The sequence below is a fragment of the Centroberyx gerrardi genome, chromosome 14 (assembly GCF_048128805.1).
Source record: "Centroberyx gerrardi isolate f3 chromosome 14, fCenGer3.hap1.cur.20231027, whole genome shotgun sequence".
Taxonomy (NCBI): domain Eukaryota; kingdom Metazoa; phylum Chordata; class Actinopteri; order Beryciformes; family Berycidae; genus Centroberyx; species Centroberyx gerrardi.
In genome coordinates, this window is record NC_136010.1 from 10,030,070 (window position 1) to 10,055,316 (window position 25,247).

The window sequence follows — 25,247 nt, forward strand, 5'->3', positions numbered from 1 at the left end:
GGAACATACAGGTAACCCTGGGTGAAAGACAGGGGTCATGGATCTGTGTGGGGGATCTGCTGTGTCAGTGCTCATCGAGAATGGAGCTTTATCTGGAACAGTTAAAACCACTGAATACAATGAACAATGGACTCCGTCCCACTCAGAAAGTTCAGCTGTGAGTGTGTTTTGTCTCCAAGTTTGAGTGTGATCAAACAATAGATGGTGCCATGTGACATGTCTGTCAGTTTCATGAACTTTTTTTTTTTTTTACAGAATTCACCGTATATCATTCTGTCAGTTTACCATAGACAAGAGCAGCTAGTAGCTACCACATAGTGGCAATATATCACTCAGCTGTGTGCTAAACACTGGTAGAGGTCCTGTGGGAGAGGGTGAACTTCTCACTATGAGGCATTTGATATGAAAATCATCATCTTCAAAATCAGATTTAGTTTTAATTAGTAGGCTACAAATCACCACCTTTGCCCTCTTGGAAATCATTTTGTGAACATAGAGTACATAACATAAGTCACAGAGTGCTAAGATGTTGAGATTGTAGACATTTTTATCTGTAAGTAGTGTACTACAGCTGTATTAGATTTGTGGACAAAGTGTGATTTTAAGGTTTGCTGATTAAGCAATAATCAAAGCTCTTCAGAGAAAGGTAACTGTGAAAAGTCACAATTTTATGTATGAATGTCAGCCGCTGGCATGGACCTTGCTGAACAAAGAAAATATAGATTTACCAATATGTCAAATAGTTGCATTCTAAATATTGCACGATTGTCTTGTATGTTTTAATGTTATCCTGCTCCTTTGGTAAGAAACTGTTTTCGTGCATCTTACATTTCTCCTTCTGTGGCCAGTCTTTCTATTCAGGCAATGTGTTGCCAATCTATTGCAGTTTACAAAATAAATCAGTACTGACTCACACTTAACAAAGTCTAATCTTATTATAATTAAAGTTATTAGTTATTAGTGTAATGACAGAAACACTTAAACCAGTGCATTCCAGACAATATTATTTGTGACCATATTAAAGTTATTTTGGTTTGTTTGGATGAAATTGAGCTGTGGCATGACATACGGCATTACAAGTTTAAGTTGCTGTTTATTACATATTACATTACTTATTTATATTTATATCACATTTGCATATCCTTTGTGATGAGCCTAGTTCAACTGAGATAATGGTATACTGAGGTCTCTCCCAAAGGGAAATGCACGTCTGTGAATGGATGATGTCTTGCTTCCTCTCTTTGATCCATCAAGATGTGATGATAGGAGCCATTGTGAAGGTCAGGCAGCAAATGACGTCTTTGGAGACTCGTGTGTAGGCATACGCAAGGTCTTGGATGTGACATATAATTGTCTCCCTTTTGGGCGATTGCCTCTTGTATTCTGTGTTAAAGGTGCAGTAATATATGCTGTGAGAAATGTCATGATAAAGGTCTTGTAGCGAAATGTCGACAGGAAATAAAAGACACAGCAGAGGTGAATTTTGTGAGTGGGAATCTTCGTTCGTTTTCTAAAGGTACAATAAGCCACATCTAAGAGACCATGAGGCCAGGCTACCAATTTGTATTAAGTCTGTTCCTGCTGTAAAAAGTCTCCTCCCTGGAGATCTCAGGTTAAATTAGTTTCTAGCATTAAACCTAATCCATAGCAGCATGAGCTGTAGAATACCATCCAGTGACACAGTACCCACCACTGATTTGATGTTGTGAAAGACGACACATATTTTTCAGTTTATTTAAATGTATTTCCCCAGCAGCACCAATGCCAGTTCCAGCACTACCACAACCAAAAGTTTCTCAAAATGCCATTGTTCATCAACCAACTTGTGAGTTTACAGTGCCTTTTGCATGTTTACATTTTAATTACAGAGGTACCTGACCAATACACTAATGCATTTTTGTCATTGGATGTGTTGTATTTGAACATACTGCAGATATGTACAGTATACCCTACGCATGTCAATACAATATCATCTCACGTCACACACACTTTATTCCGTTCCACTTCTAAATAAAATCTACTCCTAAATTGTTTAGGACTGCACATCATGGCTTTAAAATACAAACATACAAATAAATAAACTACACTCTAGAAAGTTTTTATTTTCACAACAACAGCAAAACTTGGCAATAGAAAAATAAAATCCCTGAGCAGTGATGTGTTTATATTGGTCTGAAACATCCTGAGTGTGGAGGAGAAGCCATTTCCGTGAGATAGTCTTCAATGCGTGTCTCTATGTCTGCGTACACGTCTTCCACTTGCTCCCTGAATGGGGGGTGCCACAGCCACAACATGGCAACCCCTACTACAGCCAGGAGTAGAACAAGGAACACACACACCTTCCACCAGGAGCCACATGACCTCTACATAGAAAAGGGAAAAAATATCGAAGTCACATGATGTACATATAATCATTGCATCATAATCTTCATTGCTCAGGTTGTTTTGTATGCTGCTGTGGTGTTCATTGCAGCAGATCTAATGATAAAATGTGACAAAGTGCAAAACATGTAATGTTGCTGATAAGAGTCCAGGAAGTATCATAAAACAATTATCGTAATGGGTTGATGTAAGGGCAATAAAATATATTTCAGTATGAGTAGGGACATTAAGGGACTCTCTGTCACACTGTCTAACACTCACACACACACACACACACTGCTCACCCTGCTGCTGCGGCGATGGCTGAGTTGCCGGAGCTCGTCCCTGCACTGCGTCAGCCGGGCCTGGCTTGACTGACACTCCTGCTCCATGGCATCCAGCTCTGTCTGCAGCTCCTCACACTGTGCAGACACAGACACACACACACACACACACACACACACACACACACATGCATCAGTTTTTGTGCACGACACTTGGCTTATTCTGTTCATTTGGGACATTATTTCTGCCTCATCGAGTGTGTTTAATGATGCATATCTGACGTCTGAAGCGCTTGGATGTAGTACGTTGTGAATATGCCACAGTTTACTTCAGCAGAGCAGGTTGAGATCTCTTCCTCACCTCTTTCTCCTTCAGCCTCAGTCTGTCCTGAGTGTGACGGAGCTGCTCCTCCACCTGAGAGCCTCCCTTCACAGCCTGCTGTGGTTCTGCTTCCTCTGATGGCAGACACACCTGGGCCATGAAGTCCTGGCTCTCCGTGCTGCCATCTAGGAATTAGGACAAGTGGGACTCACATTTAATGCAGAAAGCAGTTTCCACTATGATGACATAAATCATCCATGTTTTCTTTACAGCATTTTAAAAACCAGGCTGTTTGGTACTGAAGAGCACTCAGTGTTTTTATTCCCATAATAACTGTTTTATAGGCTATTGCCAGTGGTGGAAAGAGTACTAGAATGTTCTACTGTACTGTTACTTTACTGATATTTTACTTACGTAGAAGTAAATGTACTGGTGTAAAAATAAAAAAAATCTACTTAAGTAAAAGTAAAAAGTAGCTCATTTAAAATGTACTTAGAGTAAAAGTTACTGAGTTACTTTCTAGAAAAGAGAACGTTGTTAGATGTGTGGAAATTACTAAATAAAATGCACAAAGTAAAGCCAGATTACTCTTCTCACTGTGAATGGCTCCACAATTTGTCAATTTACGTTGGTCCAGTTTCTGATGCTTATGAAGATCCTACAAAATCTGTACTGTGAAAAAACACTGGAAAAAATGTGATTTAAAATGTAGCTAAGTACAATTCTTCAGTAAAAATGTACTTTAAGTAAAAGTAAAATTACTGACTTACTGACTGATACTCAAAAAAGTACAACTACACAAAAATTCTGCTCAATTACAGTAATGTGAGTAAATGTAATTAGTAACTTCCCTTGGCTATTGCTGTGGAGATTGCTTAAAATCTGACCAGGGTTTAGTGTCCCTAACCTTTAATCTTTCACTCTTTTTGGGGTGATTAAAAAATGACTATGACTCCATGGTCCATGTCTCTGACCTCTAAGTTGCTGGATTTCCTCTCTCAGAGTCTGGTTGTCCTCCTCCAGCAGATAAATGTTGTATTGTAGCTCTTTCTTCTCTTGCTGTAGTGACACCGCCTCCTCCCTCAGCTCGGCCTCTCGGGCCCCGGACAGCTGCACAGGACGCACACAAGTTTACACAACCATTCAGATTAAAATATCTCAACATATGACTATCTGAACTATCTGACTGTATCCTGTTGTACTGCAGTACCTCCAGTTGGCTGTGCAGCTGTTGCAGCTGTCCATGGCTGAGGTCTTGACTCTCCTTCAGTTGGCTTGAGCTCAGCTTCAGCTCCTCATAAAGGCTCTGCCACCTTACAGCCTCTGCCTTCACTACGAGCAGCGCTTCCTGGTGGCAAACATAGGAAGTGTCTTAGTGGAAGATAAGTCTCACAATTCAGCTGCACTGTACACATTTACACTGTATACATTTAAAACATGCCTCTTTGATATGTTAGCTGCAAATATAACACCAGGAAAGCCAATTAAATTACTGAACTTGATGTTGAGTGTTTTCACTTTGTCAAATAGCAAGATTATGGTTGTTATTGTCAATTACAGTGCTGTGCATAAGAGCTCAAAATGAATGTGAAAGTGCAGTGTGTGGGTTAAAAGCTGGAGGTTTAACCTGGAGGATCGCGGCCTTGCTGAGGGCCTCAGTCTTCTCCTGTGTGGCCTTCTGTAGAGCAGCCAAGGCCGCCTCCTCATACACCAGTTTCTGCTTCTCCATCTGTAGCACCAGTTTCTTCACTCCATCCTTGGAAAACTTCTGGAAGAACACAACACCACCTGGTTAAACCTATAAATGCTCAAGGGGTTAGATGTAACCCACACTAACCATGTAGACCCACGCTCAACAGACATCACTGCATGATAGACATGCAAGTGTAGATCATGGTTAGTTGTTTTGGGAAGGACTAAATATAGAAGTTGTTACAAGCAAGAAAAGTAGTGAAGGTGAGGAGACTCTCACTCACTCCCACATCATAATTAAAGAGCACTCACTTGTTTGCTTCTGTGACAACAACGTCAACCCAAAGAAAAAGTGTAACAATGTGAAGAGCGCCTTCGAATCAGCAGCACATCCTGATGGGCTGATAGCTGCAGACTGCTGCTATTCTTACCTGTAGGCAGACTTGCAGCTGCGCCTCTAGAGCCTTGATCTTGTTTCTCAGCAGGTCCTCAGTGCAGCGAGCCTGTGTGGGTTAGAAAGGAAATGACTGGCTGTCACACTACAACCTACAGAGGGAAATGTAATGGCTGACAGACCACAGTGTGTGACAGCAAGTGTCTTCACTGTGTGCACCCACCGGTGCACGAAGGGAACTTGCAGCATCAGTAAGTCTAAAGTAAGACCATGATGTCAGTATATGCTGTAATACTACACTGGTACAAACACTACAGGGCAAAGCGTGGCCAATAACATATAAGTTGACTAATGGTAACATACCTGGATGGGAAACAGTTTTCACAGATGAAAAGCATGCAGAATTTAAATTAAATAAACCTCTAGATCTTCTGCTGCTCAAACCTAATCTCCTGCAAAAAGGGGAACACTTTCATCTTCCCCCACCATTCATCACAGTAAGAGTGGCCAAAAGAGACTCAAACAGAAGGTAATGAGGATGCGTAACACCTATAATATCTGCTGACTGACACGCCCTTCCTGTATGAGAGTGAGAGCTTGCACTCTTCCTATGCAGTATAGAGCAGAAGCAGGAAGCTCCAAACCACAGGCCGCATATGCCTTTGAGGCAAAAACAGACGCATAACGAATGACAGCTACTTGACTGCGATGCACTGTTTTTCAATCGTAAGCAAAGAGAAATTTAACATTGAGTGACAATGCAGGAGTACAGCAGAAATGCAAAAACATGATCTTATGAAAACAGAAATATGAAATATGCAGAAGGAAGAGTCTTACTGTCCATATTTTGTTAGAGGAGTGCAGCAGGGTGGAAGCGTTGTCCTGGACGGCAACCAGCTTCTTCTTCACTGCCTCCTCTCGCCACAGAGCCTCCTGACAGAAAAAGGGCAACAGAAGAGAGACATGGAGACGCTTAAATGAATCTTAAGTCAGTCAACATCTTCTATGAAGGTTTTAACCTGACATCAACACGGTTTAAACCTGACATTATACTCAACTGATGCTTACCACATCAGTTATCATTTCATGCATTGGGTGAATTTAGTAAAGCAGCATTTTCCTTCCTTGGCTCAGTGATGACAAAGTAGGTAATTGACTATACACAGTACAGAACACAACTCAAGATGGAATTGAAATGGTTTACCTGCAAATAGTCAGCTAGCCGTTGAACATCCTATTATGTGAGAGATGAGAGACAAGAAAGGTTATTTTATTTGTTGAGTCTTGTTATCTTTCTAATCTGCAGTGGAAAAAAAATGCTTGTCCTCATCAATATGACTCATATAACAACCCCAATGAAAAAGGCAACTGATTGAAACTCACTGACTCCTTGACAGTGACGAAGCCAGACCTGTAAAGAAGAAAACATTTTATTATATAGCCATGCATTAGGAATAGAGACACTGAGCACATCTGCTTCTGATATGAAATTTGAGATTTAATGACTGAGGTTTGAGGGAGATTGAAGTCGCACTCACTCTGTCTGCACACTGGCATCTCGCAGCCTCTTTTTCTGGAGAATCTTTTCAGTTTGGACAGAGAAGCTTTCAGTTTGGTGAAGCTTTTCAGTTTGAATGAATGTTTTGATGCTCATCTTTTGGCCTTTGAGAGAGAAAAAAAAAGCAATGTTGACATGTGAATCAAGGAAAATTCCTCTGACAAAAATGATATGCAACCGGCAAGACTTTTACCATTTATTCTGTTCTCTCTTTTTTCGGTGGCTTTCACCCTCTGCTGGGTTGGCTCCTTTATCCCTGGTATGGAGGTAGATGCTGCTGCTTGCTTCCTTGCATGGCTTTTCTCTTGTCTTATCAGTGTTACCGGTTCTGACCATAACAAAGCCTGAGGAAATAAGAGGAGAGAGAAGATGCAGGGCCAGTGCAATATTAACAATATTATTCCCTATTGAGCTCAAATGATGGAATTATCAAAGCCACAGATGAATCTTGCAATATACCCCAAATAGTCTGTAGTATGTTAAGTTGACAGGTTCTGTTTTTTTACCCATTTACTGGTGCTTGGGTCATTTTCTATGCTGTTGTTTGGAGTTAATATCTTCATTAGGTGTCCATTAGCGGTGGGAGTCATTTGGATATCTGTATGCACTGTCTCTGACTCGGTGATTGTACCATGATGCTTCACTGAAAATGTCTTTCCCAAGGGTTTTCTCTTCGAAGAGCGGTATCCTGCCTTCACAGACTTTAAACAGCCTTGGTCGGGGCTCACTGATCTCCTCCGCAGAAACTCCAGGTGTCTCTTTTGCTGTTGCACGTTCTTTATCAGTTTTGTATCAAAGTCCCTCGTAGGGCTCCGACATGAAGTCACATTGTTGCGTCCTCGCAGGTGTTCACGTTTCTCTGCTCGTTTCTCTACTATTTCTTCAAAGTCTTTCGCCGGGGAAGGCTGCAGCACACTGACGTCCAGGGTCTCCATGGTGGCTCTTCTGGCTCTTATGGTGCCTCGAGCCTACAATGGTCATTTTTTCAGAAAATGTATTACAACTATTTATCATGATGGAACATACAGTATGTAAACAAATACCATTTACCTATATATTCAAAATGAACATCATGGGTAGTTGAAAATAAGATTTAGAAGTATTGCATTCACAGTATGTTGGTTCATAAGGTACATCTGAAGGTCAAATATAGAACAAATGTGATAAATATTCTCATTTAGTAAGTTTCTCAAAGTCTAAAGAGAAAGCGCAGGTTGCTTAACCTTCAAACTGTTAGAGGGACTGAGAAAGTATTCATAGAAAACAAATTTATATCTGGTTGGTACACATTTGTATTTCTCAAATGCTGTCATGTTAGTGATATATATTAATTGTTCTTGGGAGCTGGTTGTGCTCCAAGAATATGCGAGCAGTTTGCATCACATAAAGTAAAATGTATGTTAAAAAACCCCATGAAAAAAAAAAAATCAAAACAAAAGCCTTTACAAAGCAATATGTTTTAGACCTAGGATGCTCTGTCTTGCTCAACTGTGCATCTAATCAATCCATTGCAGCAACAGCTGCAGCAATAGTAGCACTAGTAGAAGTAGTAGCAGTGCTAGTAGTATTACTAGTAGTACTACTAGTAGTAGAGGGTACTAGTGGAGTAGTGGTACAGTTTTAATGGTTGCTGTTGTATTTTGTTGGAAAACTCCTTTAACATTGAATACCACAGCAGTGTTCTCACAGACAGAACAGGCCTGGCAACTGTGATCTGTTGATTGTGGCTTTGGAGGGAAAATGTGCAAGATTATGCAAGAAGAAGATGCAGTTGAATAAGCATAAAGTTGTAGCACTTACCTGCTAAGCCATCTCATTCATTGGGAAAAGGTCCTCATGAGTGGTTAAGATTAGAAGCCATCCATCTGCTTTCTCCTCTGAAACGGTGTCCGGTAGCTTCTCTGTGTTTCACATGTAGCTGTTTCTGTGAAGCATATTTTACAGGAAGTGAAGAGAAGCACATCGTCATATGTTCCTCTATCTCACCAGCCACCCGCATTAAACTGATGCCATACACGGGTGGGCCCCAAGATTACAGACAGACCCAGCCAATTCCCTCTGTAGTTTTGGGATAAACCTTATCACATGGGAGAGAAACTTATACAGTATTGGTTGTCTCTTTGAAGTTTGATTTCTTATTGCAGCATTTTCATTTCTCATTAAAATGGGTTAATGACTTGGATCCAAGTAAGGTATAGCTCAAGTTCAAGTTCAAGTTTGTTTATTTATATAGCCCTTTATCACAGGCATGTCTCAGAGGACTTGCTCAGCATGAACAACCTCACTGTTTATTTTTGGTGGTGGTGGTGGTGATGGGGTGCGTGTGTGTGTGTGTGTGTGTGTGTGTGTGTGTGTGTGTGTGTGTGTGTGTGTGTGTGTGTGTGTGTGTGTATACATGGTTTTGTATTAAGCTGACTATAACACAAATTTTATATAATAACAGCTTTCACAAAAGTAATATGCACTGATAAAATTAAGTAACCTAAAACACTGAATCTGAGACTCATGTATAGTCTCAAATTCAGTCCATTAGGCCTACTTAATTAATCCACTGTATCTTTGTGAACAGTGCCATCTAGTGGAAACTTCCTTTTACAACTCCAAAAATAAAACGCTCTCTTCTCGCGTTGTTTCACAAGGATTTCCTGTGACTCCGCCATCCTTGTGGCTCTTTTGCAGAAGGGCACGAAAAGGCCGAAACAAGGGTGCCCGGTGTAGCAAGAACTTGGCACTTCATCCTCCAAACATGCTGTCCAGGCTCGTTATCGTTTCAGGTATGCAATACTGAAGCTCTTGAGATCCTAAAGACACAACTAAGTTTCGGTATAACTGAACTGAGAAAGAATAGGAATATAAGTTTTAACTGAATGTGACGCTGAAGGGTAAAGTGAAGGCCGCGCATTGAATGAGTGACATGCTAACGCTAGCTGTTGGTAGCTAGTGTAATGGCAAGCTAGCTAGGTATCCACTCTGAAAGCTGTATGTTATTGCACGTAGGTTTAGAGGATAATGTCAGCAAACAGTTGCTTGGTAGATGTGTGTATTTGTAACCTTGCCAGTAGTTCGAGCAGACATCACTAACCTGGCTAAAGACGGGTGACATTAGCTAACGTTAGCAAAGCCGAAGCTACATTAACATTAGCTGCGAGCTAGCACTGCTGCACGCCTGCAAATGTCACCTCTTTGACAGCTATCACTGCTTGCTTATTGTGCACCGCACGTTTCTTGTAAACACACACTACATTGATTGCACAAGTATGTTTTATTTTAGTGGTGTTACTTATGTTACTAACTGCTCACTTGAAGCCTGCCAAACTGTCACCAGGCTGCTTTCAGTGGAAGTTATGCTAACGTTACCAAATATGAATAAATGGCCCCTTCGTCTACCAGGGTTTTTATTGACTTTTGTCATTGACATTGAAGGTGTTTAACTGTCTGTTGTCTTTTGTTTTCAGCCAATTCCCTGAAGGGCAGTGGTCCACTTGGAGCTGGGTATGTGTCATGGTTGGGTCACCTATCTTGTGGAGTTGCTTATTTGTGACCAATATGATATATTTAAATAATAATAATCATTAATCATATTAGTACTATTCATAGTATTCTGTTACATCACCACATGGCCATCTTGGTAGGAAAATAACAGGTGATTGTAATAAATTAACAGGTGATTACAATCAAATGACAAACAGCCAATGAGCTGTGTGTATTGTAAAGCACCATATTGGTAGGAAATGCATGTGACATCATGGGAATACTATGAATACCTATGAAAGCTTTAACTCCATTGTTTTTGTTCTTCATAGCCTGGTGCAGGCATCCCGTTCCCTCCACACATCTTCCCAGAGTCTCGCCCCAGTCCCCCCTCTGCCAGAGACGGGAGGCAAAGTCCGTCATGGCATCATCCCAGAGGAGCTGTTCCAGCTGCTGTACCCCAAGACTGGGGCCACAGGTCAGTAGGCTCAACCAAAAGCAGGCATTAGCACTTTCAATTAGTTCATGGCTGTTTAAAAACATTTAATTGAAATGTAGTGGGTTTAAATCTATAAATGCCTGCGCTAGCACAATTTTATGAACAACAAATTCACCATTAGTAGCCTTTTGAAGCATTTCCCATTCACAGGCATGCTGTCTTCTCTCCTCACAAACACAAACTGATAAGAAACAGCTAAGTGTAATTAATTTAAAATAAGCATTTGCACTCTTACTGACCATAGTGCAATAAGGCAGCATCACACATAATCACAATGATGTCAACTGCAAATTATCAGTAAATTAGTTGGTCCTGTACATATATTAATAAGGTCTGTCCCATCTGAGACAGTGTCAGTCAAAAGTACATCCTATCATAAACGTATATTTCAAGAGTCATTTTTCGTTGCGTCCGAAAACTAGATACATTTGACAATTTGTATAAAAAAAAAAAATGTGTCTTTACCAAATTCCATTATAACTTTGGTAGAACACGTACGTGCCCAGAGACAGAGCCACACTTGTGTGTTGATTTAGGATCAAAACCCAAGATTTGTTGCTGCTGTGTTTCCTTTATTCTGGCTCTCTCTCTCTGCTTTCCAACTATCTTTGAAAAAAAAAAAAGTAGTTTCATGACTTGGTTTTGCAAAGGCTCAATCTCACTTTTATTCCCATTGTCACTAGGACCCTACATGCTGGGGACTGGCCTCCTCGTCTACTTGCTTTCCAAGGAGATCTACATCATCAACCACGAGACCTTGGCTGCTGCCTCCGTAGGCGCTGTCATTATCTACGGGGTCAAGAAATTTGGTCCTAGTGTTGCAGCTTTCGCTGACAAACTGAACGAGGTAGGCTAGTAACCATGTGGATTTGTATTTCTATCTTGTGCATCCCTGTATGCTAAATCTTTTTTGGCACAATGGAGGGACATCACAGTTCCTGGGTATAAGAAGTTGATCCTGTTGAATACTGTGATCAGGCTTCAGGATTTGTGTATGTGTATTTGTCTATGTGTAATCTTTGCACACACCCCTGTAGACACTCTCTCATCGTGTGTGTGTGTCTGTGTGTGTGTGTGTGTGTCATTGCAGGAGAAAGTGGCCAAGGCTCAGGAGGTGAAGGACTTGGCCATGACCAGCCTGGCTCAGGCTATTGAGGATGAGAAGAAGGAACAGTGGAGAGTAGAGGGAAGATCAGCCCTCTTCGACGCCAAGAGGGTAAGCAGCTGTGACCTTTCCATTTATATTTTTCACACTATTCACTGTTGCTGTTATCAATAATACACTGCTTCAGATTTGTACAATGAGGCACATTCCCAGTACTGTTCTGCTCTGAGACAGAACGGCTCCACTGGAAGAGTTGGGAGTTAAAGGGGCATTAAGTAATCTAAAATCTCTATTGACCTCTATTGGCAACCAGTAGGAATTGCAGCAACATAGACAGAACGTATCTCTTTCCACACAAGTCTCTGGCACAACCCACCTAGTGACGGTGGCCTGTAGTTGACAAAAACTATGAAACATGTAGCAAAGAGGTAATATATCACAATGCAAAATGCCGTGAATTTGATCCCCTCTGGAACGCACACATCAGTAATTTTCTCTGACTACCCCAGTAAATATTCCATCTGAAACCTGATACCAACTGTGTTTTGATTTAACTCTGACATCCCGGGCTAATTCTAATCCCACCTGGACCGACATCTGGTGTTTCACGCATTTACTGATCCATGCACCCGGTATCTGGATTACAAGGGCCGTCTGAAAATTCAGCAGTTTCAGCAATTCAGCAGGAAAAAAGACAAATAGAATATAAGCACACATATAAAATATAAATTAATTAATAAAGGCAAGAGAGAGTGCATTTAAGTACAGTTTGGTGCCAAGAAAATTAAAAAATAAAAATAGGCAAAATAGTGGAAAAAAGTTCAGGAGCTACTGCATCTAGCGTTACAATGATACGGAGTCACTTGTGAGCTTTGTCACTAGTCACTCTATCAAATCTCTGCAGATATATTATCATAATTTTGTGCTGTGTTGTGCAGTAAAACTTTTACTTATTGCCCCTTTTAAGGGAATTTCAACTTTAGTTTTGAATGAGGGGTTATTCATGTGTCTGTTTATAAATAATCACATTGTGGACTGTCACAGAGAAGCCCATTAAATGAGGACTATACATGACGGCCTCTCATAGGTAGCGCGGTTACAAATACATTCATAAAGTGGTCTTTCTCTCTCAGAACAATGTGGCCATGCTGCTGGAGACCAACCACAGGGAGAGGATACACATGGTGACCAACGAGGTGAAGAAGCGCTTGGACTACCAGATCGCCCTGCAGAACCTCCACCGCCAGATGGAGCAGGAGCACATGGTCAACTGGGTGGAGAAGAGCGTCGTCGGCAGCATCACCCCCCAGCAGGTCGGTCCTGGACTCCTTTTGTATGAGATTGTCACAAGCAGCTGCACTGATGCTTCTCAGTTTGGATATTTACCTCTGTGAAAATAGTGCTGTTTGTTGTGTCAGTGATGGTTTTTCACATTGTTGTTTGGCTCATTATGTAGACTCAGGATTCCAAGATTTAGGCCATTATTTCAATACATGTGGTATTGCTGTTTTTTATTGAACATTTATTTGTCCACTAGAGGTAGTTGCTGAGCCAATAGGAGACCAGTTCTCTTTAAATTGACTCAACAATTTAGTGTCCTGCGTTTTCCATAGATTAGATTTGTCCATCTGAGATATATATTCTGATAGCTGATATACATGAAGTTTAATTCCAAAATATGCATTTGAATAAATTGATGCCTACTCTACAAAATGATTGCTGGCCAACCATATTATTGGTTACTATTAAAGTTTTTAATCATGTTTAGACTTACAAAATAGTTACATTCGCAATGATAAAATATTAATGGTATGAAAAAGTATGAGTATGATAAAGTTATAATAGTGTATTTTGAAAAACTTAAAAATCTTGGTTACCTTTACATGAATGAAATTTATGACTATTATTCTTCCTTTTATGTAGACGGACCTCCAAGGTCTCACTCCTCAGGCCTCATGTTTTGTGTCTGTTTTCTTTCAGGAGAAAGAGAGCATCGCCAAGTGCATCACAGACCTGAAGGCTCTGGCCAAGGCCACTCAGGCCAAGGCCACAGCCTAAACTGTCCAGTCTTCAGAGAAGACAACTTTAAACCCCAACTCATTGTCTGAAGACGAGGCGCCGACTTTTCTTTACAGAATAAACTATTTCCTCTTAAAGATTGTCTCTGTTAATATGATGGGTGTGTATATACACGTCAGCTCATGCTAAAATAAATGGTTTGCTTATTCACTAATCGGCTAGTGTGTTGTATTTTTGAAGTATTGTTTGTTTTTGTTTATTTCCATTGAACAATTTGGTTAAAGTTCAAACAAGCTTGCTTCTGTATTCCTCTCTCAGTGAAGTTAGGTGTTGTGAGGAGTGTACTTAACCATCACCACTTTACGACAATAGATTAAGCTTGAGCTAGATAATTGCGTAACAGAATTTTGTGAAGCACGTAAGATCCTGAGACCTTTGATCATCTGGAAGCACACACAGCTAGTCGAGTCTAAACCTTTGGACTCATAAGGACCCAGCTTTCCTTCATCATACCTTGAACACCTGTCTTGAAACTACACACTGATCCAGCCCTCCTGATCCGTCACTCCTGTTGATCTGTTGCACTTCGATCCTGCTGTTTTCGAGCAGGAAGTCAAGACAATTTCTCTCTTAAGCAGCGGAGGGAACGGATGCTTTCTACCATGAATGGTCTTGTTACAAAATCTGTATGAAAGAATGGAGCAGTGACATCAAAGCCGAGCTAACGCTGACAGGTAGTAACTGGATGAACGAAGCATGTGATGGTGATGTCTGGATTATAGGTTATAATTGAAGAATGTTAAATACATCCTGAATGATGGCGGCATTATATCCTGCTAAGAAATAATACTTGCTATTGCAGAAAGTGGACTACGGTTGATGGGAAAACTCATCCATTAAGCTAAATTCCTTCCAAAAGGTATGTGACAGTTTGAAGCTTAACCTTGAATATAAAATGAAATGAAACAATGTCAATACTTTACTTTCTATTTTGACGGCGAATTGCAGTGTTGGACAAGGAGAAACTTAAGTGTCTGAGCAGGATTTCAGATGTGTGCCTTAACCTTTTGATACATGAAGTACAGTAGCTAATACATTATTTCATAACTAGGAATGCCATTTATTCTGATCCTGAGTTAGCAGCTTAACTCTTCTACACAGCTTGAGTATGATTCTAGTTTTTTTATTTAGACCATAGAGTTTCTTTGAGCAATCTTCCCATTGTGTTCTATTTTTAAAAAAACATGTAGTCCAATTAGTTTGATTACTTATATTTGCATTTACATAAGGATTTCAGCTGCCAAGATCTTTTACCACGTCCACTGAGAAATTCTCTCCTGACTCCTGAGGAAACCACTCCTTTTTAAGTTGTGTGAAGTGTGTGTGTGTGTGTGTGTGTGTGTGTGTGTGTGTGTGTGTGTGTGTGTGTTTAAGCAGCCATCTGTTACGGAGTGCTGGTGTAAAGTTAATGTGGAACAGGTTTTATTTTGATAGCTAATGTTTTACACACTATTATGTCGGGTTAATGTCAGCACAAGAAATAGATGTTTGTTTTTAGGTTTGTGTGAAGTGGCTTCCCGGTGATTCTTCTCAATCCAAACTTTCTGTTCGTCTCCTAGTAAAAAAACTAATAGTGATTTTTATTTCTGCAGATCACAGACATTACAGTACAGTACAGAAAATGTATGGAAACACAGGACCATTTTCTTATTCCCCAAGGTCAGTATCAGTATCCATGTCACTTTCTGTGGTAGTGATCTGGTCAAGGCTTTGGGCACTAATTAAAAATTCTTACTGTACACACCCTCTAATGATAAAACTCTGCAGTGGTGTGTTAATGTATACAGCTGATTTGAGTTTAACCATCTAACTTTATCTTCAAATCACCGTGTTGCTAATGAGGGCTGGTTTTATTGACATGTAAGGTGCCCAAGCTGGCAACACCCAATCAATTCGCCTCACTTATCCTGTTTGATATGTAACGTTTTATGATGTTTTAGGGGTTTCTCACAAGAGGACCTCCCCCAGCAGAGGCGGGGTTTCCTGCAGGACGATCTAAAGAGCTCCCCACTGCAGAGAAACAACACGTCAAGGCCCAGTGGAAAATCCATATACAGTACGTTCAGGCATAAAAACACCTCCCATTCTATATTTTCTTTTTCTTTTTTTTGTGAGCCCAAACTGTATTTGTCATTTTTGTAATCAGAAAATGTTCCGTTGTATCAGGGCAGAGAAAGGAGTACTCTGAAACACTGAACAAGCAATCCGACAACTTTCACTGCAGAGTGGAGGTAAGGGTAATTTTCTCCTTCACCAAGTAAATGATTATAAAATGTCAGATTACTGCAGTCCAGCCTCCAGCTTTCCCATGACTCTCTGCACTGACTCCTCTATAGCACCTGTTTACCTGTGAGCTGGATGGCCAGGAGGTGAGGAACCTGGACGACTGCGTGGCCAAGCTCAAGAGGCTGGATGCCAAAGGCCGTCTGTGGCCCCAGGAGATGATCATGGAGGTTCAGGGAGGGTATCTACAGCTCAGCGACATCGAGACCAAGGTTTGAAGAGATTTTCCGCATCATTTCAGCCTTTCAGCCTTTCAGCAGGTGTCAGCAGACTACTTTAAGAGTGATGACTTGCACATTAGGCCCGAATAACTGAAGCCTCCAGATGAGGAAGCGCATGAGTTGGAAAATACTGAACAGCCAATGTGCTTGCAGTTGTGTAGACAGATGTGTGAATGTGATGCATCATGAAATTACACAACCACTACTGTCTTTTTGTTTCAGTCAACTTTTTATTCAAGTTTCGGTATTACAGACAGTAGAGAGTTGCTCTGTGTGTAGAAAACCACTACTGTCACTACTGTCTTTAACACTCACACTTGAGATAATGAGACTTAAAAATGTCGCTCATCTTAAAACCTACAGATGTGATTCTTCATCTGAAAGTTCTGCTTCACTTCAATAATGGAAAACTGTGCGTATTCTTGTATTCGCTGTAATAAACCTGCGGTCATAACCCTCTTCCTGCTCAATATGATTCAAAAGGCAGAGCTGGAGTCGCTCCCTCTGAGCTGCATCCTGCAAACCACGGCCGTGTTGGACAGCTGCGCTTACAACTCCCTGCTGACGGTCACTGTGCAGGACCGCAACAAACGCATCCCCCACATCTACATGTTCCAGTGTGAGGAGCTTGGGGTGAGTCGCATTTCACCAGAACCCTCCTGACCTCTGTGATTTCCTAACTTTCCAGAGAGGGAAGAGTTAGAGGTCAAGAGTTAGAGTTACTCATGCCGAAGTATTTAACAATATGCACTCCATTTTCTGAAATCGAGGGTATCATTTTGAACCATTGTCAGCATTTCACAACCATATGGATATTTCGCTGGTTTCACTTTTGCTGATTTTGATCTAAAGCAGTCCTGTTTCACCAGGCAGAGCACATCAGGAGTGATCTAGACAACGCAGTCCAAAACAAAGGAGCCAATGTGGAACCGCGCAGAGGCCAGTCTGACATCAGGTACAATGTCACAAACATGGTCACAGCACATGAATCCAGTCCAAACACATATAAAGAAACTAATTTCTAGGAAAGCAGAGGTAAGACAAATAGTGGCATCTACATCAAAGCGATACAAAGTATGAAATTCATGAGTTGCTGTTTGTCTTTGTTGCTCTCAGGAGCAATCTGGAGAACATCATAGGCCAGCATGCTCCAGGAAATTTCCGGCAGCCCGGGCCTCGTGCTGTGCAGCGGGACTGGACTCCTCCTCCACCAGACCACCCGGCCCCGCAGTGGAACAACAGAGACCCAGGTACGGCTTGGTCTAATGCCAGATAGGTGCAGACCTTCCAGTGGAAGTCTATGAAAAACACATCTGATAAGGAAAATAATAAGAAGTTTATTTTTATAGCACCATTCATGCAGAGAACGCAACTCAAAGTGATTTACATAAAATAGATTGATTAAAGCAGTAAATGGATTAAAACAATAAATGGATTAAAACAATTACAAGCACAAGTCAAAATCAAAAATAGCCCAGCATAGGAATTACAGCCTGTGCCAATTAAATTTATCAATCGCCATCTTGGAACATGGGAACGAATCTCTATTACCTTAATGGGTCATATGTACCGGAACGACACCAGTGTAGTTTATTATTTTCATCATAACCACTCAAAGTACAGTGGGAGAGAAACTCACATCTATTGTAGCAGTCCTGCTAATCTACAAATGACTGGTAAATTAGTATTTTTTTTAATAATCTCAACTGTTTATTTACACTGGTTCTCCACTAGTAACATCAGCCTCGGTCTGTCAGATGGGTTTACCAATAAATAATCTCTCTTCGGCGCATAATTTGTGTGTCCACTTTTTCCTGAAGTGACATCATATTGATATTTGTCTCCAAACTATTGTCTTTTGGTGCCAATTAGAGAGTATGTTTCCCCCGCCGGTCTACACTCCACAAGAAGAACCGCCGCACCATCCTGAGTTTAACGGATTACAGCATAGCCAAGAGGTTCTTCCATCACCTGAATATTCAGAGACTGAGAGGAACACGGTCAGCTCTGTCCCTTAAACTATTTACATAAATTATAGATAGGGGATTATATTAGTAATAAAGGATCATAGGTGTTGTCCAGTTGTCTGTCTCGTCATAATCTAAAAGAAAAATGTATCAGATTACTGTAGCTCCTATTTAGATGGAATTCCTACATACCACTCAGTATGTGTTGAATCAGTCATATTTTGTTATTTATACACAATGCTGTGCTTATATTCCTTTTCACAGGACATTTTAAACCATGTTATAAATGATATGGAGATCTTCATGAGCAAAGTGTCCGCTGCAGCGAATGCACCTGCACCAAAACAGGGAAAGAGCAAGAAGAACAAAAAGAAAAGCTCAAAGAAAAATGGTAACACACTTTACCAGTTTATCACTCCAGGGGCTTGAGCAAGTAATTACTTGAAAATTACACTCATAAAGGGACGGACATACTGATAGCATATATCTGTGTGTATACCTGTGATAATAAGTATTTGACAGTTTGCCCATTGTCTCTCCTGCAGCACCAGCAGTCAGTCTGCCACCTTGGGACGAATATGTCTCCTGTCTTCAGAAAATCAAATATGGGTTCAATCTTCTGGTATGTACTTCAAATACAATCGAATGTCATGAAAGTGAAATGTTGACCAAAAGCGATCGCAGTGGTTCTGACTTTTTACATTGCAGTGGTTTTTGGAAATCACTGCTTATCATCGCTGCTTATCTTAATGTGTTGATAGGAATGTGAGATAGTAATTGCAGCAGTGTGAGAGAAAAACAGCTCTGTGTTTCATTTGTTTCGTTGCTATGACAGGGCTTCCTGGACGGGGTACTGGACAACCCCAGTGCTCCTGACTTTGTCCACATCTTCTTCTCTAGTTTAGGCATGGTGAGTGTCTCTTCTGCAACACTGTCAGCAGTGTCGAAGCTATTTTCCTTTACAGAAAGCCTTTGCTGTCCTTTTACTTGGCTGTATCTATAGATTCAACCACTTCCAACACCACTATATCAAATGCGCTCATATTTTTCTTCGGTGCAATGCGGCACTCACTTTATCGCGGCTCAAGTGACGTGAAACAGATTTGAATTCCTCCATTCCTCCACAGATGGTGCCTCATTACCCCACAGACTTGCCCCCCTCAGTCGTCACCCCCCTGCTGACGGAGCCGGCCCTGCTGCTGCTCACTGAGGTGGTTGGCTCAGAGGAGGACCAGCTCTGGAGGTCTCTGGGAGACTGCTGGAACATCCCCAGGTATGGTGGACTCAGTGACCCTTACACAGTGTGATGATCAGTCACTTTACAATGCCTGTTACCTTCTGACGTCTAGTCCTTCCCTCTGAGTACCCTAATAGCTCTTTGTTGGTGTGTCTATCTCTGCTCAGGAACCACTAACTTGATATTAGAGGGTGTCTGTTGACTTTAATCACCTACATGGCTGATAAATGTCTAAAATAAAACAATGATTTGAGTCTCAAAAGCCTAAGTGTAGGTCCAGGGTAGTGGAAGCGAATTTAGCTGTACTTAGTATAGGGATTGTCTGGTTCTGGTACGGCAGAAATCACTGTTGAGCCTTCTGGAGGTGACATAGGCCTAATTAAACGAAACATCTGTGATGGGAGGATCCCACTTGATAACTCCAGTGACAAACCCACACCCGCACACTCAACTCTGTAACATTTAGATTAGGTGGGTGTTGCCTTTCTGATCGTCCTGTAGCTTTATGACCTAGCCTGACATCCTTTATAGTCACCGTTTGTGGGTTAGTATATTGCTCTTTTGACTTCTGAATTGGGCTTCTGTATGACTGCTCACCTTGGATTATGGCACAAAGGATTGCAACATCAAATCCTGTGTATTGGTAAAAGGTCAAAGTCCTTTTTGTTTTTTACTTAACTGACATTTTCCTGCCCGGCCTGCCAGGTCCAGATGGCCGGAAGATAATATCCCGCCGTACATCCCAGAATTCTATGATGGCTGGCAGCCGCCACCCATGTCTGCCCCGCCCGCTTACCAGAATGGTCCAATGAGCAGGAGCAACAGCCAGCGCTTCCCACCTGGCCATCAGAATGGACCAATGAGCGAAAGCCAGAGCTACTCACCCAGAGACATGCAGCAGCAGCCTGAAGAGGTAGAACCAGTGACACGACTATAAAGTATTGTGGCATTGGTGACCTCTAACAGTGCAATTCAATTCAATTCAATTCAATTCAATTCAAGGCACTTTATTGGCATGAAATACAAAAGTACTTAATGCCAAAGTCAACAAATTCAAATTCAAATGACAGTAACCAGTAATCAAACTTGACCATATGACAGTGACAATGTTGGACTATCTCTGTTTTATCTCTATCTATTCTAATTTATTTCTATCTATTCTATCTGTATTTTTTCTATCCATACCCAATTCATATGGCTCTCATTATATCCCCGAAATGTGAGTTTCGGGGATATTATGGATTCACCCCACCCGCCACCGCAGATCCTTCGCGTGAACGCAATAACTTGAACAGTTTTTATAAGAATCTTTTCAAATTTGGCATGGACATTGATGACCCCTAGAGGAAGAACTCTATTGATTTTGACCAGTGGTGCATGATATTGTATTGAAATTTGTCAAGAGAATTGTCCAGGCCATTGTGGAGATTTGTATGAAGTTTGCACTTTCTGTGATTATTATTAATACATTAATTCATTATTTTTTGTACTGGTACTACTTAAAAAAATATTATTGTTTTTCTCTTTGGGCTCAATTTCCCGTGAGATGGTAAATGCTAGAGCCATGAAACTTTGCACCATGGTCTAGTATGGCTTCAATTAGACCCACAAGAAATATGACCCCCATCGCCCTGATGGTGGCGCTATAATTCCAAAAAGGTCAAAAATAAAAAGTTGAAAGGGCTGTATCTCCCACACCTACTTTCTTGACTTGCAGTACGTCCTCCTCCTTCTCCTCCTCCTCCTCCCCCATACTAAGAACAGGAGTGAAAGGCCCAGGTCAGGGATTTCCTCCTGCCCCCCCCTCCCCCTCCCCCTCCCCTAACCCTAACCCTAACCTATCCCTATTATTTTTCTCCATGTTTATGTTTATTGTATGCACCTACATACCAAGGCAAATTCCTTGTATTGTGAAAACTTACTTGGCAATAAACCTGATTCTGATTCTGATTCTGGTTTGTCCGATTTACATGAAACTTGGTACACATGTCCACCTAACTGTACTCAAATTTGCCATCAGGACCCTCAAGGTTCACCTGGAAATTGTTTTAGATATTTTGAATTATTTGAAAAACACATTTTTAACATCTCCTCCTACACCATTTGACCGATTACCACCGAAATCGGTCAGTAGCATCTATGGTCCTACGCTCTTTAAATTTGGTTTATAGATTGTTGATATCTACTGTAGTTTTGAAGATATTAATTCTTAAAGTTGTGAAGGAGGCGTGGCCTATAAGCTAAATTGTTATAACTTTGTGATAGATGGTCCAATCATCATGAAACCTGGACAGCATGTTCACATATAATGAATGAAAATGTGTGCAAAGCCATTCAAATATTGACCAATAGGGGGCGCCACAAAGGCCAGAAAACTGTATCTCCTAATCCAATAGGTGAAATTGCACGAAATTCGGTACATGCTCTAGGACCATGTCCTAGTCAAAATCTGAAGTTTGGTCGTCATTAGTGAAAGTGGGTGTGGCCTATGACATTTTGGTTTATAACTCAAACAGAATTTCACCAATCGCTATGAAACTTGCTAATCATGTTCCAACCTTTATGTGGAACATGCACACCAATTTCCATACAGATCCGACCACATTTTGCCCAACAGCAGCATTTTGAGTGTACAGCTAAACAGTAAAGCCAGTACGAAGTTGGATATTGACACCTTTTAACTTGTTATTACATTCTTCAGTATCAGAACTTGATAGCTTGGAGCCTGATGGCTCAACAGCCTAATATGACAAAACTGACAGTAATCTTAATGCAAACTTCCATGTTTCAGTTCTGGCTGCTGTACTGGCATGAACCCAGCCATCGGAGTAATAATAATATACTTAACTTTAGATTAGCCCAGAAGGAAAAATTGTATTATTTGATGAAATAAAAATAGTTGGGACATACAACCAATATAATTGGGAAGATTAACCCTGGAGTCTTATTGTGTGATTATTGAATGGCTTTTTATTACATTTGACTTAATGGGGCCTTTGAGGATTGGGGAATTTCGGGGATATACCCTTGCTGTCGCCCCCGACAGCGTCCTAGTTTAGTTTTGTGGTTGTGTGGAGTACTGCGGTCATCCATACACTTTCTGTTCTTGCCTAATTCACTTTCCAAAGAGGTAGATGTGTATGCCGGTGAATTGCTAATATTCACTTGCTGAACCTCTAATATAGCTACCACTCTGCTGGAGAAGGTGACTGTGAGTCTTTTATACTAAAGCCCAGCCGAATCCCATTCTCAAATACTATGTTTGGAGTGGTATTTTAATATGCGGGTGTAGTATAGGATATGGTTGCCATAAAGCAAGTCATGTAATCATTCAATTTTCACCTTTTACAGCCTGTGATGAACAGTCCATGGGGTTCTCCACCACCAGCACGGTATGCAGTATGCTGACACTGCAGTAAACATGGCTCTGTGCTTTATGATCACATTTGTAGTAAACATTTAATCCTTATTCCTAGCAATCAGTACATACTGTGCTTTTTTGCCAACGTCATTTGTGTGTGTGTGTATGCTTCCATTTCAGCCACAGCAAGTCGCCCCTGTACATGCGAGTCATTTACGACTTCATGGCCAGGAACAGCCAGGAGCTCAGCATTATGAAGGGGGATGTGGTTCAGGTGAGATGACACACATGCTGTGATACAAACATCGCCCCTTTGTCATGGAATGATCCTCTAACCCCAAAATATCCCGGTAAACAGTATTATCACAATATTTGTGCAAAATAGCGCAAAAGTTGCTTGTAGTGTTAAAATAAAATCACAGTAAAATCAGTTTATTATATGTTTTGCATTGTAAAAACACATTTGCTGGATGAATTCCCACCAAGCATGCATGGAGCAGTTTATTCGCCTGAAACTGGGTCTCAGTCCACATGAAGAAATAGCTCTGAGCATCATATGAGCATCTCCTAGTTATACTCTATTAGTTATGCCCTATTATCTTCACATACTTGTACACTACACTGCACTGAACATAATGGAAGCTTTGTTCTATTTGTTTGTTCTGTATATTGATCATAATCACAGCAGTCACACTGGTGAAGCTGTCATTACCATCATTATTTTTTAACACAGTATAGTGCCTTGGTGCACTGATCCACCCCCTAATACAGAGAAACATAGTGATATTCATCTGTGTGTGTGTATTTTCACAGGTGATAGATAAGTCCAAGCAATGGTGGCTTGTTCGCAACATCCGTGAGGAGGAAGGTCACGTTCCTCAGAATGTCCTGGAGCCCATGAACGGAGCTGAGCCCATGGAGGCCCCACGGGTGAGCTGAGGCACACATAGCTCTGCTGACTGAGTGTAGTTAGCTACTACTTCTACAGATTTCACAAATGACTTCTTTTGTTTTCCACACTCCACCTTTACAGCAGGAGACACGCAGACCAGCACCTCTCGACATGATGTCCACACCTGCAGATGTAAAAGCCTGGCTGGAGTACAAAGGCTTCTCAAAAATGTAAGTGAAATATTTTAGGATTATTATTTTTTATTTATCCTTTATTTAACCAGGTAAGTCGATTGAGAACCAATTCTCATTTACAGTGATGACCTGGCCAAGAGGCAAAAACAGTATGCAAGTCTTAAAAATAATCAAAACATAACCACAAGAAACAACATAAGTCAGTTTAAAATATCACAATATTATATACAATATACTGTATACAACAACAGAAATCTATGTACAGTAGCAGGGCCAGAAGAAGTAAATTCAAAGCAGGTGCAGTAATCAGAAACTGTTTCTTCTAATGAAATCCACACAGAGGGGCTGGGGACTGCAGGATTTTCATATTGTAAATATGGCTTGTGCCGTATTGTGTGTAACGGTGTTGGATCTCTGCTTCATGCCTGTTGTTGTACAGCACAGTGTGCAGCCTGGGAGTGCTGAACGGTAAGCTGCTACTGGGCATGACCAGGGACGAGATGAGGACTGTGTGTCCGGAGGAAGGAAGCAAGGTCTTCTTCCAGCTTCAGGCCATCAAGTCAGCCATCGCAGTGAGTAATGTACCATGAACTGTACATGTGATGCACCAAACTGCCACTGCCACACATCAGTAATGTTTATATTCCTATCCCATTCCTTACAGCTTGCCAGTGAAGCGGCATACGGCCCGTACAACGGCCGCTACTGACGACCCACTGCTGTGTGTTTACCAGCTATTCAGTCTCTTTTTCTTGATTTTTCATCCCGTTAAACAATGTAATAATGAAGCAACATCTGTAGTATTTGGTGGCTAATTCTCCCCTTCATGTCATATCATCTTGTGTGGATGGCTTTTTTCAGCATGAATGATACTGCCAATAAATACCATTGTCTCAGTGTCATTCAGGCCAAAGCACTTTCTGTGATTGGGGACTTGTATATGCTTTGGGATTTACCATGAGCAACAATAATTGAGTGAATTAGAAATTTGTAATTCTCATGTTGTCTTTTACTGTAAATGTGCTTACTTATGCATATTTCAAGTCAATCTTGTACTTCATAGTTTGCCCAAGTGTGATAAAACACAGTATGTATGGATATGTTAAATATTACCAACAACAAAAATGTCCCTTTTTAACTGTGCCTCACCATGTTTTGTGTAATACTTACACTTTCGGGAGATGCATACAAAATAAAATATTCTCTTCCACTACATTATTTACTAAAAAAAACAAAAACAAAAACAAATCACTGGTGCCACTGTTAGTAATAACAACCTTCTCAAGTAATTCTGATGTTAATGATAAAATATTGCTTGGTAGCATTT

The 25,247-nt window shown here is 40.9% G+C and overlaps 3 protein-coding genes across 3 annotated transcripts; 2 read left to right on the forward strand and 1 right to left on the reverse strand.

Annotated features, from left to right (window-relative positions):
* Nucleotides 1–1,718: 1,718 nt before the first annotated feature.
* traf3ip3 (TRAF3 interacting protein 3) lies at nt 1,719–8,548 on the reverse strand. Its single transcript, XM_071908784.2, has 14 exons — nt 8,412–8,548; nt 7,118–7,579; nt 6,805–6,955; nt 6,592–6,715; nt 6,437–6,464; nt 6,258–6,287; nt 5,891–5,986; nt 5,091–5,162; nt 4,595–4,735; nt 4,178–4,315; nt 3,942–4,077; nt 3,007–3,152; nt 2,667–2,783; nt 1,719–2,363 (listed from the first exon to the last, which is right to left on the reverse strand). Exons 2-14 carry the CDS (start codon nt 7,544–7,546, stop codon nt 2,163–2,165), a joined length of 1,809 nt encoding a protein of 602 aa, XP_071764885.2. The 5' UTR covers nt 7,547–7,579; nt 8,412–8,548; the 3' UTR covers nt 1,719–2,162.
* Nucleotides 8,549–9,263: 715 nt separating this feature from the next.
* atp5pb (ATP synthase peripheral stalk-membrane subunit b) lies at nt 9,264–13,919 on the forward strand. The gene is made up of 7 exons (XM_078288538.1): nt 9,264–9,385; nt 10,067–10,103; nt 10,415–10,560; nt 11,265–11,428; nt 11,672–11,797; nt 12,820–12,999; nt 13,667–13,919. The coding sequence occupies exons 1-7, from the start codon at nt 9,358–9,360 to the stop codon at nt 13,742–13,744; spliced, it is 759 nt and encodes a 252-aa protein (XP_078144664.1). The 5' UTR covers nt 9,264–9,357; the 3' UTR covers nt 13,745–13,919.
* Nucleotides 13,920–15,386: 1,467 nt separating this feature from the next.
* On the forward strand, nt 15,387–25,085 carry eps8l3b (EPS8 signaling adaptor L3b). The gene is made up of 19 exons (XM_071903230.2): nt 15,387–15,424; nt 15,706–15,821; nt 15,932–15,996; nt 16,102–16,260; nt 16,753–16,902; nt 17,139–17,224; nt 17,386–17,519; nt 18,142–18,269; nt 18,501–18,627; nt 18,788–18,858; nt 19,072–19,146; nt 19,364–19,509; nt 20,179–20,386; nt 22,825–22,865; nt 23,015–23,108; nt 23,648–23,764; nt 23,868–23,956; nt 24,360–24,492; nt 24,585–25,085. The coding sequence occupies exons 1-19, from the start codon at nt 15,387–15,389 to the stop codon at nt 24,627–24,629; spliced, it is 2,022 nt and encodes a 673-aa protein (XP_071759331.2). The 3' UTR covers nt 24,630–25,085.
* Nucleotides 25,086–25,247: the final 162 nt, after the last annotated feature.